Raw genomic sequence first — 18,450 nt, 5'->3', positions numbered from 1 at the left:
GGTTGCTAAGGATCAAAGATAATATTTGTAGAGCACTTAGCACAATGCCTGGTATATAGTAGGCACTTAATAATATTTGTTTTCTTCCTCCCTATTTAGATACACTCAACTCAGTAATAGTAAATAGCTCTACTCTGCGGGGAAAAAAACAAAACCAACCACTATCGCCACATAATTTGGGCTGTCCCTCCCCTAACCTCATTTCTTTCAGATGAATTTGACAGTTTCCTGGACTTTGCTGCCATCCTCACTCACTTATTTGTGATCATGTACCCTCCCTCTGTCCATCCTGCCCAGCTTGCTGCAGAATCCTGCCCATCCCCACCCCACCTTCCATCTCTAGCTTTGGGCTCAGAAATCAAATCAACATTATTACTCTATCATCATTCCTGGAGAGAACATGTCAGCCAATTACTCGATAGTTTCAGTCACCATCCCTGTGACTTCCTGGAACACTATTCCTCAGGACATGTTTTCCCATATAAGAATATAAGCTCCTTGAGAGCAGAGACCTCTCCATTCTGTGTTTGTATTCCCAGCATAGCACAGAGCCTGGCACATAGTAAATGCTATGTAACTACTCATTCATTCATTCATCCATCCATCCCATTCATTTGTTCATTCATTCGTTCACAGCAGAATGGAGGGAACGCTGGACTTGGAATCCCAGGATCTGGCCTTGAACCGTGACTTTGCGATTTCCTGACTCTGTGATCCTCCATGGGTCATTCCTGCTCCCTGAGGCTCAGTTTCCTCTCCTGTAAAACTAGGACACTCATCTTTGCCCTGCCCACTTCACAGGGTGGCTTTGAGTAATGAACATGTTTTGTTTTTGGTTTTTTTGAAAGTGCTTTGGAAATGATAATGGAAGATGCTCCAAGGGAGGTGGGAAATTGTTGGACCACTGAGGACCTGGAGAGAATCTGGAAGCAATGACTGGGAGGCTAGTTAGCTCCTTTCTCTGAGATCTAAAGATTTAGAGCAAGAACGGACCTGTGGGATCTTCCCTCTCAAGGCAGGCTTCACCATCTTCTTTTGTGTCCTGGACCCCTTTGGCAATTGTCTGGAGCCTCTAGACCCCTTCTCCGAACCCCATTTTGTTGCCTACATTTATGACTGAAGCCCAGTCAAGTTCCCAGATGCCCTGAAATCCATCCACACACTTCGTGTATCTAAAATGTCATTCCTCCCATTGTGCTGACCCCAAATCCAATGCACTTCCTAACTGATCACACAAACAGGACAGTGTGAGTGGTTTCCTTAAGCCAGCCATCTCTGCATCCCCTGGTCTAGGGGCATGTAAAGGCGGAAAGTTCTTCTATGCAATAGAGTTCTTGCAAATTCTAGTCTATCGTCAGTGCCAGGAGAATAGTAGTCAGAGTATTTGGCAGTGGGTATAAGCATTCATTAACCACAATGTCAACTTCTCAGACTCCTTTCCTCCTAAGACGTGAGTCAAGGCAGGAAGGCACGATTGTCATCAAACCAGCATATAACGAGCCCAAGAGGCATTTTGCAGGAGACAAGTCTAGACTTTCATGGAAGGCAGTGGAAAGAAAGGTACTGCATATTACAAACAATTCAGTTTGCCCAGAAGAGAAAACAGTAGTCTTACAAACTATGATAACAGCCTACAGCCCAACCTTTGCAAGATAAGAATTCTGCATGTATGGCATTTTTAATCCTCCCAATTCTACAGCTTGCCTAAACTCCCCAGAAAGGAAAAAAAAATGCAAAAGAAATCTGCAACACAAAACCTGTTTGAGATGGTAGTTTGAGAATTGGAAGGGATTTGCAAGGTTACTGGAGAGAAACATCCTGGAGAAGTGGGCTGGGAGGCAGCCTTGGAGTCAGGAAGACCTGGGTTCACGGCCTGCCTCGGACACATATTAGCCATGGGATCCTCTCCATGGCCCTCAGCGGGGAACCCACTGCAACTATAAACTGCAGAAAAGATCAGCATTAGTGGAGAGAGAGTCCTCAGAGACAGTTCCTTACACCAATAAAATCACAAGCCGAGGAAAACAAACAAACAAACAAACACACAAACACACAAACAAAAACAGAGCTCCTGCCCTCAGTGAGTTTATCCTCCAACCTCAGGAAGGATTGAGCAGCCTGGTTTAGTGGGAGAACATGAGCTCTGGACCCAGAGGAGCTGTGTTCAAATCCTACCTCTGAGTCTTCCAGTGGGTAGAACTTAAGGCCCTTGCTAGTCCTAAGCATCCTTATCTGTTAAACAAAGGGATGACCATCTCTGGAGTTCCTTCCAGTCCCAGGTCTATGGTCCTGTGAGCTGGTCCAACACAGACTTGCCTAAGATCACACGGGCAGGTGGGGGATTTGAATACTGATCCTCTGAAAGAGTACACTTCCCACTGGAATACCCCATTCAATCCTTCCTGGGGTTGGATTATAAACTAGCTGGGGGCAGATACAATATGGTTTGTCATTTCTGCAACCCCACTACCTGGCAGAGTACATGGTAGGTGCTTAACAGATGCTTATGAACTGGATTCAAAAGGATCCTTTGGTCTTAAAGGCAGAGGAGGAGACTTGGCTTCAGTTGCTTGACTCAAGTAAAGATGACCAAACAGGAAAGCTATGTCTAAGATCGGTGCCTCACTCCTTGGGTTTCTAACACAAACAGAGCCACTAGTAAAGAAATTCTTAGGCACAATTATTAATCATGAATGTCACTAAGCAGGAGTGTGCGGGTGAAAGGTTCAGCTACAGAATTCCTACACCCTACACCTGCCGTGCCCAGCTCTCTGAAGGTGGAGACTGGCTCAGCTCTGGCTCCCAGAGCCTGGCTGGGGAAGGGGGCAGCGTAAAAGGGTCATCATCCAAACAGGGGGATCAAGAGCTGGCATCCATTTCAAAATAAATCAGAGAGGGGCATCGAGGTGGCACAGTGGATAGAGCACTGGCCTTGGAGTCAGGAGGACCTGAGTTCAATTCTGACCTGAGACACTTGACATTAGCTGTGTGACCCTGGGCAAGTCACTAAACCCTAACTGCCTCACCAAAAAATAAATAAATAAATAATAATGAATCAAAAGTCCCTCCAAACAGCCCTTGCCTTCCCCAAAGCCCATCTTCAAGATGAGGTGTGCTCAAGAGTTTAAAAAAAAACCCCAAAACTCTAAGAGTTCTATATCTGAAACACAGGGAAAAGTCACGTCACCTCTGCCTGCCTCAATTTTCTCAACTGTGAAATGGGATAACAGCATCTACCTTCCAGGACTGTTGTGAGGATGAAATGAAATAATATGTATAAATCACTTAGCACAGTGCCTGGCTCATAACAGGTGCTTATTAAATGCCTGTTCCCTCTACCTCGCCCCCCCACCGCCAAAGGAGGGGAATGATTGGCTGCAGAAGAATTAACAACCAAATAATCAACAAGCATTTATCAAGCACCTACTATACACCAGGCCCTGGGGACATAAAGGTAAAAGTGAGATATTCACTTGAAGAAGCCAACATGCATAGATATAAATGTGTAAAATATTGGTGTACAGGGACTGAACCAGTGAGTTACTGACATAGGAAACTCCTATCTATGCAGTCTGACATCTTATTTATAAAGTGCTTAGCATTAATACTTGGCACTCAGTAGGCACTTAATAAATGCTTGTTCCCTCCCCTTCTCTGTCTAGTGTTAGAGGAATTGCCTGAAGTACGTCCAGGTTAAGTGATTTGCCCGGGGATACATCAGGGGCAGGACTCTCAGATTCCACCGCCCTGTTCTCCCATTATGCTTGGGCTGTCCACCCCTCATACCAAATAGAAGGTAAACACAAGTTACTTTCCTGGGGGCAGGGTGAGCTGGGGACATCAGGGCAATCTGATGGTGGGGCTGAAGCAGACAGAGGAAGCAGGCCACTTGAGTCCCACTCCAGTAAAGCCCCACAGGGGTGAGGGGCATGGAGGTAAGGCTTCCCTTGACCGAGCACGTGGCAAGGAACCAGAAAACCTTAAGAAAGAAAAGGAAATGATGCAGAGGGCCCTTGGTCAAAGGGGTAAGAAATATAGAAGGAAGACGGGCTTCCAGGGAAAGATTTTTGGAAGGAAAAAATGCCTGGGGAAAGGCCCCCAAATAAACCTTTGTCCAGAATTCTGGCTAGCTGCTCCAATCCAAATTCCAAAACGAAAGTAAGAGCTAGTCCCGATTTTAAGCTCTGAAACTCTCCTCTTTCTTGGTGCCCCGTTTTTTGCTGCCCTTCCCTTAGCTCTTATCGGAGAACTCATCCTTGACTTCTCTCTAAGGCGAGGTCAGAGGAGCCTCGACTGGCCTGTGGTCATACAGGTGACTGCAGGGCCAAAATTGGAACCCGGGTACTCCCATGCCCAACCCATTGCCCCGGCCAGGGAACTGTTCTGCCCACCAAGGTCAGAGAGGTAGCAAACAGCAGAGGACAGATAAAAACCCGGAGTCTGGCCTCTCGGTACGGATAGTCATTCTCTCCTCTGCCAACCACCCATCTGCCTGGCTTTAATTAAGATCCCACAGTTGGCATCTGGCATGAAAGGAGGCAGTAACAACAGGGCGAGAGCAAGGCCTGAGAAATAGTCCATTTGAAAAATTGCCGGCTCTGTCTTAGGACCTAAAACCTTCTAAGCACTAGAATCACGTTTCGAAAGAAAGCCCAGTAGCAATTTCACGCACACCCTTCCTCCTCATGCCCGACATCATCAAGCTTCATCCTTAAACTGGTCCACCTAATAGAAAAGGGACTTTTCCGACTTTACCTTCCAGTGCTCAAGGGTGGGTTGCACTTATGTGAATGTGGCCCGCTGGGGCTCTGTCGAGAATTCCTTCTTCTTCCCATACTGTCTCCCAAACCCCGCACATCCTCTGCTCTTTGGATCCAAGGTCCAGGGATCTCTGCCAGGCATTGTCTCCCCGCCCGCAGCCTCCGGCGGTGAAGTCACCGGAGGAGTTCAGAACTCTACGAGACAACCGGGCCGTTCCATCCCACAGCCAAGCGAGCCGAAGGGACTGTACAGGCGGAGACCCCCTCGGCTATCCAACCCTGAGAAAGGCAAGGAGCGGGACGCCGGGGTAGTAGGGCTGCTGCTCTCTTAAGGGGCTTCCGTCTATTTCGTCCCCACCTCGCGCCCCCTTTTTTTCATCTCCCACAGTTATACCAACCGGGGGGGTGAGCACTGAAACCTCCACCCAGCAAAGTAAGGAGCAAGCTAGCTCCAGCGAGTCCGGTCCCAGGCTGGTCCAGGCGAGGCTGGATCAGGCGTCCTGCCCCCTCTTTTTCTTCCCTCCCCCGTGCCCCATCTGAAGCCCGAGGAACCCCTAGAAACGCCGCCGGCGGAGCCCCCAGGGCCCGGTTCCTAGCTCAGGGTACTTACGTCCTACGAACCTGGGAGGGAGGATCAGGGGAGGACCCGCCGAGCAGCCGCGAGAGGAGGGCGGAGAGGCCCGGGGGACGCTGGCACCCCGGTTGGGACTGGCCACGTGCGTGGGGAGGACACCGGACTGGCCCCGCCCCGCTGCTGCCCGCGCTGCCCCAGCCTCCGAACTGCCCGGAAGAGAGCCGGAGCCCCAGCGGCCGCCCTAGGCTGGAGGCGAAGAGCACGGACGCCGGCCAAGTTCAGCCGGGGCCGCCGGGAACGCGCCGCAAGTGGCTACAATGTTGCAGCTTCGGCCCCCCCAGCTACTGGAGGCGGCGGCGGCCGTGGCGGCTGAGAGCCGGAAGTGGGGTGGGGGAGGAGAGGGGACGAGGGGCGGGTCAAGGGCTTGGAGCCTGACGCGCGGCACCGCCTCGGGGTCCTCGGTGCACCTCCTGCCCCCCTACCCTGAAGCATCTAAGGGTTGGGGGATGGGTGCTGCCTGCCGGCCCAGGCCAAACCACGGGGCCCCCAAGGGTGCCCATGGCACCTTTCTTTTGCAATGAGCCATGAAGGCCCTGGGGAGTCAGCAAGGAACTTGCAAAGTGGGGGTCGGCCAGAAGAAACCGGGGCATAGCACTTAAAAGTTGTCTGACCCGGATGAAAAGATGGACGAGCGGCGTCCTTAAGGACTGATAAGATAGGAGACCGGTATTATCCCTCCCTCCCCTTAGTTCGGAGGTGGGGGGGGGGTGCTACGGGTGTGTAATGTGGTATGTGCTGCACGAAACTCTAGGGTTGAACCGAACGTCAGATTCCATCCAAGTAAAGCTCCGCACTCCCACCCCCATTTTGCAGATGAGGAAGTCGACAAGTACGCATTAAAGGGTCTCAGGCACCTTGCTAAGCGTTGGGGTTACAAAGAAAGGTAAAAACACTTTCCCTGTTCTCCAGAAGCTCGCATTCTAATGGAGGAGTCACGGGAAACACCCACGTCCATGTGCGATTTCTTTTCCCCTCAGACCTTCCCCTCCTTCTAACTTCCCGATTAATGCTGAGGCAGCGTTAAGCTCCGCGTCACCCAGACTCAAAGCCCCGGGGGCATCCTTCACTGCCATCCCCACGTCCAACGTGCTGCCAAGGCCGGTTGAGTTCACTTTGCTAACGTCCCCTGGAGTCTGGCCCCTCTCCTGTCCTCCGATGCTCAGCCTGGACCACCCCAATCCGTGCTGGGCTGAAGCCGGGGTCTGCCTGCCTCCAGTCACTCCCCACCCGTCCTTCACACATTCCATCACTCTCCCAGCCTCCATTCAGCCGACTGTGAGCTTCTCAAAGCAAAAGTCTGACCATGCTCCCCGCCTCCAGCCCCCAACTCAATAAACCCCAGCGGCTCCCTGTGGCCTCCTGCAGACACCGATTCCTCTGCTTGGCTTGGCATTCGAAGCCCTCGCAACCTGCCCACACCTCACACCGACCCGACATTCTCTGTGCCACTGTCGTACTCAGTGTTTGTCCCTCTACGGAGGCAGCCCACCTCCCGACTCTGGGCACTTGCCATGGCTGTGCCCCATGCCTGGAATGTTCTCTCCTCATCTCCTCCTCCTGGCTTCCCAGGCTTCCTTTAAGCCTTAGCTAAAATCCCCCTTGTAGAGGAAACCTTTCCCCATCCCCCTTAATTCTAGTGTCTTCCCTCTGGTGATTCTCCCCCATGAGACTGGAAGCCCCTTGGGAGCAGGGGCTGCTCACCTTCTGCTTGGTATCCCCAGCGCTTGGCACAGTGCCTGGCACATAGTACGAACTTAATGACTTGACTGCCAGATACAGAATCAATAGAAGGAACCCTCAGAAGGAAGGCAGTAGCAGTGAGTAGAATGCTGGGAGGGGCATCCTGTGGAAGTAGGCCAGGGAACGTAAGAGCCAAGGTGGGGGAGTGCCCGGAGGGGAAGGGGGGAGGAGTCAGAGTTTGTGAATGCTCTGTTACTGTCACAGGAGTAAGTGTACCTTGTGGTTCCACATTGGTGAGGGAAAATGAAAGTTGTAAAAAATTGCAAAAATAAAAATATTTGCGAGAGGACACTTTGGCCTAGTGGCTGGAGTCAAGAAGACCTGGGTTCAAGCCCCATCTCTGACTTGTTCTAGCTGGGTGACCATGACCATGGCCTCTAAGTAGCCAACTGGAGCAGGAGTCAGGAAGACTCGAGTTCAAATCCAACCTCCGATTCTCACCAGTTGTGTGACCCTGGGCAAGTCAGGCCTTGGACTGCCTTAGTTTCCTCATCTGTTAAATGGGGATCATAATAGCTCCTACCTCCTGGGGTTGTTGTGAGAACAAAATGAGATTTTTGTAAAAACTCCCTGCAAACCTCAGAGTGTCGGGTTCACATTTTCTGCCTCCTACAACCTGCAGGATCTCAGGCAAGTTATCTGTAAAATGAGGTGTTAGACTACATGATGTTTCTTCTAAATCTAATCTATGGTGTTAATTATGTAAAATACAGTGTGATCCTTAGAGTACCATATAGATGTGAGCATTATTAGGAGGCTCAGAGAGGCTGTCACTCAGCCACTCTGCAAGCATCAGGGCTGAGACCGCGTCGAAGGCTGTCTGCATGACTCTGGCTTTAATGGGTCACTAATAAGAGCAAAACCTTTTTTTTAAAGATTTCAAAAGTTAAAAAATTAAAATCCACACTAAAGTTCGATTCCTATTACAATGACCATTAGCGTTTCACTAATGCAAAGAAAGGCAAGCCTATAGATGGAGTGCAGAGTTGGAGGGTGTTCCCCTCAGTCAGAGTCACAGCAACTGGGTTCTGACTCCTGCTTGAATTCGAATTATTGACTGTATGACCTTGGACAAGTGACTCCACCAATCTGGGCCTCAGTTTCCTCATCTGTAAAATGAAGGGGACTGACTAGATTCCCAAGGTCTCATCCAGTACCAAACCCTACGACTTCAGGACAAACAAAACAAATTTTGAACTTCTTGGCACAAAAGGCAGGGAAACCTAATACAGTGATTCCCGAATGCAGCTAATCCTTATCTGAAGCTCCAAACAAAGCAGGACCAGGGTCATCCTTTATGCAGAACTAGGAGGCCCCCGGATAAGAGGCCCTGGCACATCGAACAGTTCTAAAATGGCCTTTTATGGAAGAGTAAAGCCGGAAACCTGGTGGTTTAGGTTTTTTAATGGTTCCTTAAATCTGTAAGGGGCAAAGCTGTCTGAAGATCTCCAAGGCCTTCGTTTAAGGTGTCCTAAAGCAATAACCATCAGCTTTGTTTCTGCTTTGGAAACGTCGGTTACTTTGGTAGCGACTAGGAATGTGGGAAGGGGCTCCTTCCAAAGCGGGGCTCGGGAGCTGGACAGTGAGGGTCAGTGGCCCCACTGGGAACTGTTGGGGTGATGTAGAGTTGTTTGTGGTGGAATTAATTTACGGGACTGGCCTTCTAGTATGCACAGCAGCGTCGCAGCCAGGTCCTCGCGCACTGACGACACAGCTGGGTGGGAGAGGCTTGACTCATCTGGTCAACTATCTGGTCGGAAGGCTATAGAGCATGGTCTGTGCAGCCACTGTGGCTCATCTTCCTGCCAGAGATGCAACGGCTGGACCTCGAAAGCCTGTGCTCAGGTTGGAGCTGGAGTCAGGGGCCACGAGCTCAAACGCCCTCTCTGATATTTACTATCTGAGTGACTGTGGGGGAGTCACTTGACTTTGTGCACTCCTGGATTTCTTCACCAGGAAAATGAGGCTAGACTAGCGGACTCCGGAGGGTCCTGTCAGCTCCAGCGCCCGAGCCACATGGAGCCTCAGTCTCCTTATCTGCTTAATAAGGGGCATTGTACGAGACCTCGGGGGACCCTTCCAGTTCTGGAATGTTGATCCCACATGATTTCTCTTTGGTCAGAGGCCTGTTTTAAATACCTATGACCACTCTCCACAGCAACTGAGGCGATTTCTCCACATAAACAAACCATGGGATAGGGCGACTGTTGGAATGAGCGGTCCTTCCTCAAGAAAAGGCAGCATTTCACAGGGATACGAAGGGAACTCCCAGAGGAGGGAGCTCCTCCCTTCTCTTCTACATCTAGCCTCACAGAGTTGCTTGGAGCTCTGAGAGGTTGTGGCTCGCCGGGGACAAAGTCAACGCTCAGTGGCCTTGAACTTGGGGCTCCAACTGGACAGTGCCTCCCCTTACCTCCTCTCACCCTCACAACCCTGGGAGGTGGGAGTTATTATGATCCCCATTTTACAGATGCAGAAGCTTAGGCCAAGGAAAGTTCAGTGATTTGCCTGCGAGCAGATCAGAGTGGGGGTGGGGGTGGGGCAGCTCTCTATCGAGCTCTTAGAATGCCAAGAACTCAGCTTCACGTTCCATGAGGGAGCATTTTATCCCTCCCCCCTTTTTTTCACAACCTTGTCAACTGGGCTTTCAAAAGCCTTGCTTAATTCATGGACACACACACACACACACACACACACACACAATGAAAAATGAACACAACGGGGCTGCTAGGTGGCACAGTGTATAGAGCTCTGGTCTTGGAGTCAGGAGGACCTGAGTTCAAATTCAGCCTCCGACACATAACACTTACTAGCTGTGTGACTCTGGGCAAGTCACTTAACCCCAATTGCCTCACTAAAAAAAAAATAAAAAATAAAAAAAAAAAATAAAATAAATGAAAAAGGAACACAAGACAATGATGGTGAAAAGATGAGGAACCAGGAACCTTCTCACACAGGGCACTGATGGTTCAGATAAAAACTTTTACTTCTTCCAATCTGGTGTAAGAGCAGAATCCACGCGGAACCACGAGGTACAGTTATTCCTCTAACAATAACAAAGCATTCACATTCATTTTATTACCAAATCACCATCTAGCTCAAGCAATCTCCAGTTTCCCCACCCTAGCTAAACAAAGGGCAGCAGCCCCCCCCCCCCAGGTGTACTTTGGGGAAAGGTCGCAGGTGAGCCTCGTTCTCGTCAGTCCACACCTAAAATCAGGGCCTCTGTCCAAAGAAGGATTTCACCAGGCACAATTCTTACACTGTCTCACAACTGTTATGGCCTAGCCTTGACCCCAATCCCCGCAGAAAGCTAGAAACAAGAAACTACCAATGGGTAGCAGCATTTCAGAAAATGGTTATGAATATATTAATGCAGTGATATCACCTGAATGCTACTATGGACAATTTGGGATTCATATTATCAAATATTTTAAAAAATGCAAAAGTGGCAAGGAGAGACAGTAATGAAAATAAATTGAGGCAAAAAATCGGGTTAGATATATGGTCTAAAATCAGAGTGGACTTCTGCTATAATGGTTCTTTGATGATGGCTTCAATTTCCTCAAATACCTTCACGGGTCCTTTGTAGTGATTCGTTTCAATTTCTTCTAACTTCCTCTGATAGTCAGAGGGCAGGCCATTCTGTTTGGCACCCCTGCAGATGACCTGGAAATGGATGGAAAACAAAAGAGGGGTTTCAGAAGGCCAGTCGGCTGGGACGGGCAGGGGGTGATTGTATTTGTAGGGCCAACATTATACTATGCAGCGGAGGCTTTTAAAAAAAATGAGCGTCTACATGCAAAGTATAAAATGCCTTGTTTTATACACTGAGCATTTAAAAACAAAAAGGATAAGTATAAACAAATAAGGATGTAGAGGAGGGAGAGGGGTATTCTGTGTGTCAAACACAGCATTTATCATCAGATTTGGTTAAGATGTGGGTTAATTTCCCTGAACTGGTTTTTCCCGCTTTTCCTTTTTTTATTTTTTGTTTTAAGGGATTGCTGTGGGGTGGGTGGATGGATACAGTGGGAAATGAAAGCGATGGAAAGGCAAAAACTATCCACAAAGCATTTTAAAAAACTCAATTCAAACCCAGTCACTTCTCAAGCATTGATTCTGCGCAAGGTGCAGTGCAGGTCACAGACAAAACCTAAGACTGTCCAGGCTCTCATGGAGCTCACACTCCAAGAGGGTGCGAATGCACAAAAGACTTTTCCTAGTTGGGTCAGAAACAGAGGAGAGCATTGCCAAAACACCTCTGCTGCTTAAGGTCATTTCCCCCATTGGGTTTGCAGAGACCCAGCATCTAGGCCCTCCTCGTCCTGCCGTCACTGTCCAGCTCTGAGAAATTACACGTGGAGTCTCTTTGAGAAGCTTTAAGTAGACACGGTCTTCTTTACTTCCTGCTGCCCGGTACTATGTCTTGTTGCCGGCTGTCCTTCCTCCTTAAAGAGGACCATGATATGAGGGAGGTGACGCCATGACACACAAGTGAACTGGATTTAGGTGAGGGAGGGCTGTGTGGTCAGCAGCCTCACTCTCTCCTCTGGAGCCATCGGGGTCCCAGTGGCCAGATGCACTCAGGACGACTGGAGATAGCCCCCTGCGACTGTTAAATGGTTATAACATTTAACTATCAGATGGGTGAAATGACGTCCCTAGTTTCAGGGTCAGTATACAAAGACCCACCTTGAAAGACGTGGCTTTGTCACAAACATAGGATGTATCTAGAATCCGTCTGGTGCTTATAGGCTCCCCAACTTATTAACCCACTAACATCTTTTGCCCAATATTTGCTGCATAGAAAGAAAGTCCATGAAGAAGAGCAGTTTAAATTACACCAGAGGCAGGCCTTGAATGCCAAAAATAAGGGCTTCATTTTTCTTCTGGGAGGTAATAGGGAGCCATTGAAAGTCACTGGGCAGAGGTCTGGCAGGTGCACTGGTAATGATAGGCTAACCTTGGTATTTCCATATTATGTGTCTATATTAAATTATGTATCTATATATCTTTTATATATATATCTATCTATATCATATATATAGATAAAATATACATATATCTATATGTATCTATATTAAATTATGTATCTATATTAAAGATTCAGCACAGGCAGAATCAATAGGATTTAGTACCTGACTGGATGTGGGGGTGGGGAGGAAATGAGAGGGAACAGTCAGAGAGGAGCCTGGGTTCTGAGCCTGGCACTTAGCTGGCCATGGCTGATGGAGAACAACTTGGCAGGAACCTATATGTTCTGCTCATAGAAAACTATTTTTCCTTGAAAATGTCTTTCTGGAATCATAATATAAATGAAATCACATTTTCCATTAATATTTTGAAACTTTAAAAAAACTGTTGATATGATCTTTATTTATGACCTTCACCTTCAAATATGTCCCTTCCCTTCTTCCTCACCCACAGAGCCTTCTCTTATAACAATAAAAAACGAGGAGGGGCAGCTAGGTGGCGGAGTGGACAGAGCTCCAGCCTTGGAGTCAGGAGGACCCGAGTTCAAATCCTGCCCCCAGACACTTGACACTTACTAGCCGTGTGACCCTGGGCAAGTCACTTAACCCTAACTGCCTCACCAAAAAAAAAGAAAGAGGAAGAGGATAACTTAATCAAACTAACCCACAGCAACTCAGTCCTGCAGGACACAATGCTCTACGCCCAAAGTCACCACCTATGCAAAGAAGTTTCCCATTGTAAAAATCAATTTGTGTTTTCAGAACACATAAGAATTTGTCTTCTTTTATTTCTGTAAATAAAATGTGTTCTGTAGTTATATTTCTAGTTTTTAAATTAAATTAATTTTTTTTAAATTAAGAGATATTTACTGTCCTAAAATATGTTTTTTTCCTTTCAATAAGATTTGCCTCACCACATTTTGTAAACTTTCACTCTAGGCAAAAACCAAAAGATCTGGAGGGCTGAAAAGCATGGGGGGCAGATCAGGGAGTGGGCATTTAGATAGCACCTACTATGTGCCCAGCGAAGCTGTGCTAACTACCTTATAATTCCAATAATGCTGTTAGATAATGGCTAACATTAATATAGTGCCTACTGTGTGCCAGGCACTGTGCTAAATGCTTTACAAATATCGTCTCATTTGGTCCTCACAACAACCCTGGGAGGGAGTTGCTGTTATTTTCCCCATTTACAGATAAGGAAACTGAGGCAAACAGTGATTCGCCCAGCTAGTGAGTGCCCGAGGCTAGATTAGAACTTGGTTCTCCCTGAATCCAGGTCCAGTGCTCTAACCACTGGGACACCGGCTGCCCACAAAGGGAGATAACGATAGCACCGCCGACCCACAGTGATTGTGAAGATCAAATGAAATTAATCTAAAGTGCCTAGCACATAGCAGGCCATACATGATGGCTTACTCCCTTCTGCTTCCAGAACAAAACAAAACATAATTAAAAAACCCAAAACAACACTGAAAATTCTTTTCTCCATTTCTCCAATGACAAATGGACGCTTACAGGATAATAAATTTAGAGCTGTTGAGGACTTCTGATCTCATCTATTCCAACCCTACCTGAGAGGTAAGTGATCTCCTAAGGACACACAAGTTGTAGTAGCAGAGTTTCTTGCTGGGATGTGAACCCATGTCCTGGACTCCAAACCGTCCCCACTTTCCACAGTACTATGCTGACTCGAGTGAGACAAGTTTCCCCATAAAACAAATCAGATTTCTTTCAAAACAGATATTTTCTGAAGGTCTGAGTTCCACCACTCCTTACCTTTTTATACTGCGGTGAGGGGGCCGCAGGGACGTAATCTGTCATCTGGTAACTTCGGCAGGTTAATACTTTCCCTTCTTGACTGCGAACCTCAATTTCTATTGGAATATACGTTCCATTTCCAACTCCTTCTTGTCTGAAACCCAAAACCAGATGTTCCCTATAAGTGGATTTCCCCAGTTTCATGTATTCTGCAAGATCCTTTGTTCAAGGTGGAGCACACACATAGAATGAAAGTCCAACTGTATAAAAAACACTGATTCTTTTAGCCCGGGGCCCTTCATCTTTTGAGTGTGCTGGACCCCTTGGCAATCTGGGAAAGTCTATGGACCCTTTCTCGGAGCCATACTGTTTAATACATCAAATAAAATACAAAGGATTAAAAAGAAAACTAATTATAGCTAGATAGTGATCAGAACTTTTTTTAAAAAAAGCTCACAGATTGCAGGTTCAGGAATTCTGCTCAAGGCATTTTTGGTACATTTATGTTCTAAATGTTTTTAGAAGTAATTTGGACTAATGGGATAAGCGGCCTTCAACCTTAAAAGTAAATCATTTAGACCAGGTAAGCCTGCAAATGAATATAACTTCACTTGTAACTCAGCTTCTTTATCAGAAAAATAATATATCAACACCATGCTGCTAAGTAGTTATTTCAATCTATGCACACCTGCAATATTATTCCTTTCTGTGCTATGAAGTAAATGTATGGAACTTGGCAAAAATGTCTATCTCTCCTGAAGAGAGAGAGAGAAAAAGACGTCTCTAATTCCCACTGAAGGATCTGCCACTTTCTCAAGAACAGTTAATCCGTTCCTCTTTTCCTCTTGGGCCCCTCTCCCACCCCAGCTTGGTAGATGATGCTACCATATGCACTAGAACAGAGTTCAGAAAGGACTAATTACATAAAGAAGGATAGCTCCCTTCAAGTTCAGATCACTACATTATTGTTCTAGACCTCTCCCATCAGAACTAAATGGCATTTTATAAGAACAGTCCCAATAAAGCTAGGGCATCTTTTGAAATCTCTAAGAAATAGGCAACAAATTATGTTTAAAATATTCATTTTTCAGAATATAAAGTAAAAAATTTCTAGATATGTATTTATTTTCCAAAAGTCAAATGACTACAAAAAAAAAAAAGAAAGAAAGAAAAAGAAAGAAAGGCATTTATCTTCAGATGAGCCAGAAACTGCAAAGGGTCTCCCCTCCAAGGGCTCTGAAAAAGAAATTACATTCTGCTGGAACAAGCCTGATAAATTGCAAAGGACATCATAGACATTTGAAAACAAAATCAACCCCTTGGTTTAAGTTTGGTTTAAAATAATTTTAAATAGAGCAGGCCCAGCATCCCTATAATTAAAAAAAAACAACACTTTGAGATGCTACATGGTATTTTCTTTTCTTTTTTCCTCTTTCTTTTTTTTCTTTTTTTTTAACGCTACATAGCATTAAGAAGTCAACAGCATGTGTTAAGTGCCTGATGTATGCCAAGCACTGGGCTAAGCACCATTAAGAACCCAACGTAAGCATATTCTTTCTAAATTAGTATTATTTAAAGTGTAATTAGGAGTCACCTACTCATCCAGAGAACTTATATTTTTCACGTGCATTTTCCATACGACTCCCCAAACTTCATCTCCAGGGCTCTGAACAATAGTAGCTATACCTCCATGCCAAGAGGTACTTGTTACACCCTGATAATTTCCAAAGTCAACTTTGAAATCCTGTAAAGGAAAACCAGTGCAATTATGATCAGTCTTTGGTTGTGTTCCAAGATCCCCTCAGTATCAAGATTCCTCTTAAGGCTGTCCTATCCACAAAACGCACTAATGAGCATTGTCTCATCAATGGCAAACACTGTAGGCTCCTCCATTTTTAGGGTCATTTAATATCCAAGGAATTCCCTACTGGTCTGCTTTGTTCTTTCCCCTAGAGAGGCTTGCGTTAAAAGGAGGTTCTGTATTCTATACACAATCCATCCATCAAACCCTTAGCTAAACATACAAATACCTTTATTCGTGTCTCTAAAGATTTCGCTTTCCTAGTGGATTTTTGTGCCTATACTCTGAATAAATACCAGTGTAACTGACAATCAGCCTGCAAAGACTGTCACAATCGGCCACCAATTGTCCTCAGCTGGCTAGTTATCTGCCAGACCTTTCTGGAAAGGTGGACACAGATCTAGTTATCACATAGGATTTCTGCTGGACCTTACAAAACTAGATTCATCTGGTCTATTGGATATTTGAAAAGTCGATCATATTAGGGGTTGCTGGCCCATGTGGTCACCCTATTTTCTCTCTCCCCCTCACACACACAACCACACACCTCACTCTGTTGGTCATCTACTGCTACAAGACTGCAAAGTAGCTTTTTAACATCACTAAATCTGGGATTTCACAGATGTGTAGACACTTCCCAGATCACAACACGTCCCCACTTTAATAGGCAACGTCATGAGTGACTTTTTTTATGTTCAACACCTGGGGGCCACCTTCTGGTGATGTGCCTTGGTTGGTCCTCCAATGACAGTTCCTGGCAGGCCACAGCCAAAGCCTTTTTTAGATAAATAGGGCTGGACAGGGCCAGTAGGGTGACTTCAAAAACTCTGGGTCACCAAGAGAAGGACAATACATGATTCCATCAGCTAGGTGGTGCAGTGGGTGTAGTGTTGGGCCTGGAACAGCCAGGAAGACCTGAGTTCAAATGCTGACAAACATTTCCTAGCTGTGTGATCTTGGGCTTAGCAGTAAAATGGGGATAATAACAGCACCTACCTGGCAGGGTTGTCGTGAGGACAAAATGAGGTATTTGTAAAGCGCTTAGCACAGTGCTTGGCACGTAGTAGGCAGTTAACAAACACTTATCCCCTTCCCCCTTCCAACAGAAGGGACCATTAGAACACCTCACCAAGGCTGAGGTGGCTGGGTGCCTGACCCACGCCAAGACCTTACACTACACCGCCAGGACCAACGCCCCGGTGACCCTTAGATTCGGGTCACTTTGCGATCTGTAAATGGGGCACCCAGGAGTGTAGCAGTGTGCCCCGGGTAACTCCTGTTCAGGCAGGGTTGATGTGGCGGCATCACAGAGGCCAGGTGCCGGAGGAGTAGGAGGCGTGGAGCCCACAGCCCTTTTCCTGGTCACCTCCATGACCTTGGGCACCGCATGAGGTAGATAGGGCCCCGGAGGAGTCTGGAAGACCTTGGTTTGTATACCACCTCCGACACCGACTAGCTGGGCACGGCCATGCTCTGGGCCTCAGTTTCCCCATCTGTCAAAGGAGGACCCATAAGGTCCCTTCCAGTTCCAGATCTAGTTCTAGGATCCTGGGAGCTTGGCTGGGTCTCGGTCGGATCGGACAAGACTCAGAGGCCAGCAGGCGTTCCCCCTCCCCCCACCCCGGCCAGGGACTCTTGTCTGGCCATCCTCTGATGGAGGCCCGGTTCGGCCCACCCTGGGCAGCCGCGCAGGGGTCAGGGTCCTCCGGGCACCTCGGAGCTCGCCTCATTTAACACAGCTGGGCTGGTGCGCCCCCCTCGCACCACCCCCTCCCCAACCCCACGCAGGAGGCAGTGTCCGGCAAGTGTCCGGCAAGCGTCCATCCCTCCTCCAGTCGAGCCCGGCCACGGGGATTACACTACGTCCTACGGGTTCTGATCCCATTTCACAGACGAGGACCCCCGATCCGCCCTCGCGGTAGAGGGGCGGAGGGGGAGGGAGGCCGGGGGTCCCGGGCCGACCCGGCCAGTGGCAGCACTTGAACTCGGATCCTCCTGAGCCCAGCTGGGGTACTACCCTCGGCCGCGCCTTCCGGCACCTCGGGTGGACGCCCGGTCCGACGACCATCGTCCAGCACCACTGCCCCCGTCCACATGCCCCGACGGCAGGGCGAGGGGGGGGCGTGCCTCAGTTTCCCCGCCTGTCCGCCCCGGCTCCCTGACCTGCAGCAGGGCCACGCAGATGAACTGGGCCGAGGGGTTCCGCAGCCGCAGCCGCTCCTTGAGCAGGTTGCTGCCGTAGGCGAAGTAGAGAAAGTGCTCCCCCAACGCCCCGGGTTCGGCGTCCGCCGCCAGACCCCACGACTCCATGGAGCGCTCGGCGCATGCGCGGCCGCCGGCGTGGGGAGGGGACAAGGGCCGGGCCAAGGGCCGGGCCACGGTCCAGGCCGGGCCGGGCCTCCTTGCCGGGCCGGCGCCTCCGCTCCCTTCCCCGGCGGGGTCGATCCGGGGGCCTCCCGGCGCCCACGCGCCTCGCCCGCGGTGCTCCGCCGCCCGCTCCCGGCCCGGGACCAGCGGCACGACGGACCGAGAGCAACGCCTCCCCGATTGGCCGCTGGCCCTCGGCTCCTTTGCGCAGCGCCCCCTGATTGGCCGATCCGGCGCCGGCTCCTCCTTCTACCTCGCCGAACTCCCGGCCCGCTCTTTTAACAGCTCCCAAACACAGCTGTCCTCGACCGGCTTTCTGATTGGTCAAAGGAATCCGAGGCCCCGCCTCTCCTCTCCTTCCATTGGTGGGTGGGTGGAGTGACGTGGTCGCCCAGGGAAACGCCGACAAAT

The 18,450-nt window shown here is 48.6% G+C and overlaps 2 protein-coding genes across 8 annotated transcripts in view; both read right to left on the bottom strand.

The window, feature by feature from the left end:
• Positions 1 to 7,220, bottom strand: part of LOC114050520 (nucleotide-binding oligomerization domain-containing protein 1-like) — a 51,231-nt gene extending 44,011 nt beyond the window's left edge. For 2 of the 7 annotated variants that reach the window (XM_027872279.1, XM_027872285.1), the window contains exon 1: positions 5,371 to 5,457. The gene's annotated coding sequence lies outside the window, so the exon portion shown is untranslated. Of the gene's footprint in view, positions 1 to 4,755; positions 5,040 to 5,370; positions 5,471 to 7,095 lie in introns of those variants that run through there. The other 5 variants (XM_027872281.1, XM_027872282.1, XM_027872280.1 and 2 more) reach the window with 5 other exon arrangements.
• Positions 7,221 to 10,096: 2,876 nt separating this feature from the next.
• On the bottom strand, positions 10,097 to 17,997 carry LOC114050694 (gamma-glutamylcyclotransferase-like). The gene is made up of 4 exons (XM_027872555.1): positions 17,836 to 17,997; positions 15,470 to 15,615; positions 13,890 to 14,025; positions 10,097 to 10,803 (listed from the first exon to the last, which is right to left on the bottom strand). Exons 1-4 carry the CDS (start codon positions 17,980 to 17,982, stop codon positions 10,666 to 10,668), a joined length of 567 nt encoding a protein of 188 aa, XP_027728356.1. The 5' UTR covers positions 17,983 to 17,997; the 3' UTR covers positions 10,097 to 10,665.
• Between the last annotated feature and the right edge of the window lie 453 nt (positions 17,998 to 18,450).

This window comes from Vombatus ursinus, unplaced genomic scaffold (assembly GCF_900497805.2).
Source record: "Vombatus ursinus unplaced genomic scaffold, bare-nosed wombat genome assembly UNPS02014799.1, whole genome shotgun sequence".
Classification (NCBI taxonomy): Eukaryota; Metazoa; Chordata; class Mammalia; order Diprotodontia; family Vombatidae; genus Vombatus; species Vombatus ursinus.
Note: the sequence above shows the minus strand (reverse complement) of the source record. Positions and strands in the feature narration are given on the sequence as shown.

Coding starts and splice junctions, on each gene's coding strand:
- LOC114050694 (XM_027872555.1), bottom strand. CDS start 17,982: ATGGAGTCGTGGGGTCTGGCGGCGGACGCCGAACCCGGGGCGTTGGGG. Junction 14,026..15,469: donor AATATAAGTTCTCTGGATGA/GTAGGTGACTCC, acceptor TTTGGGTTTCAG/ACAAGAAGGAGTTGGAAATG. Junction 10,804..13,889: donor CCTCACCGCAGTATAAAAAG/GTAAGGAGTGGT, acceptor ATCCATTTCCAG/GTCATCTGCAGGGGTGCCAA.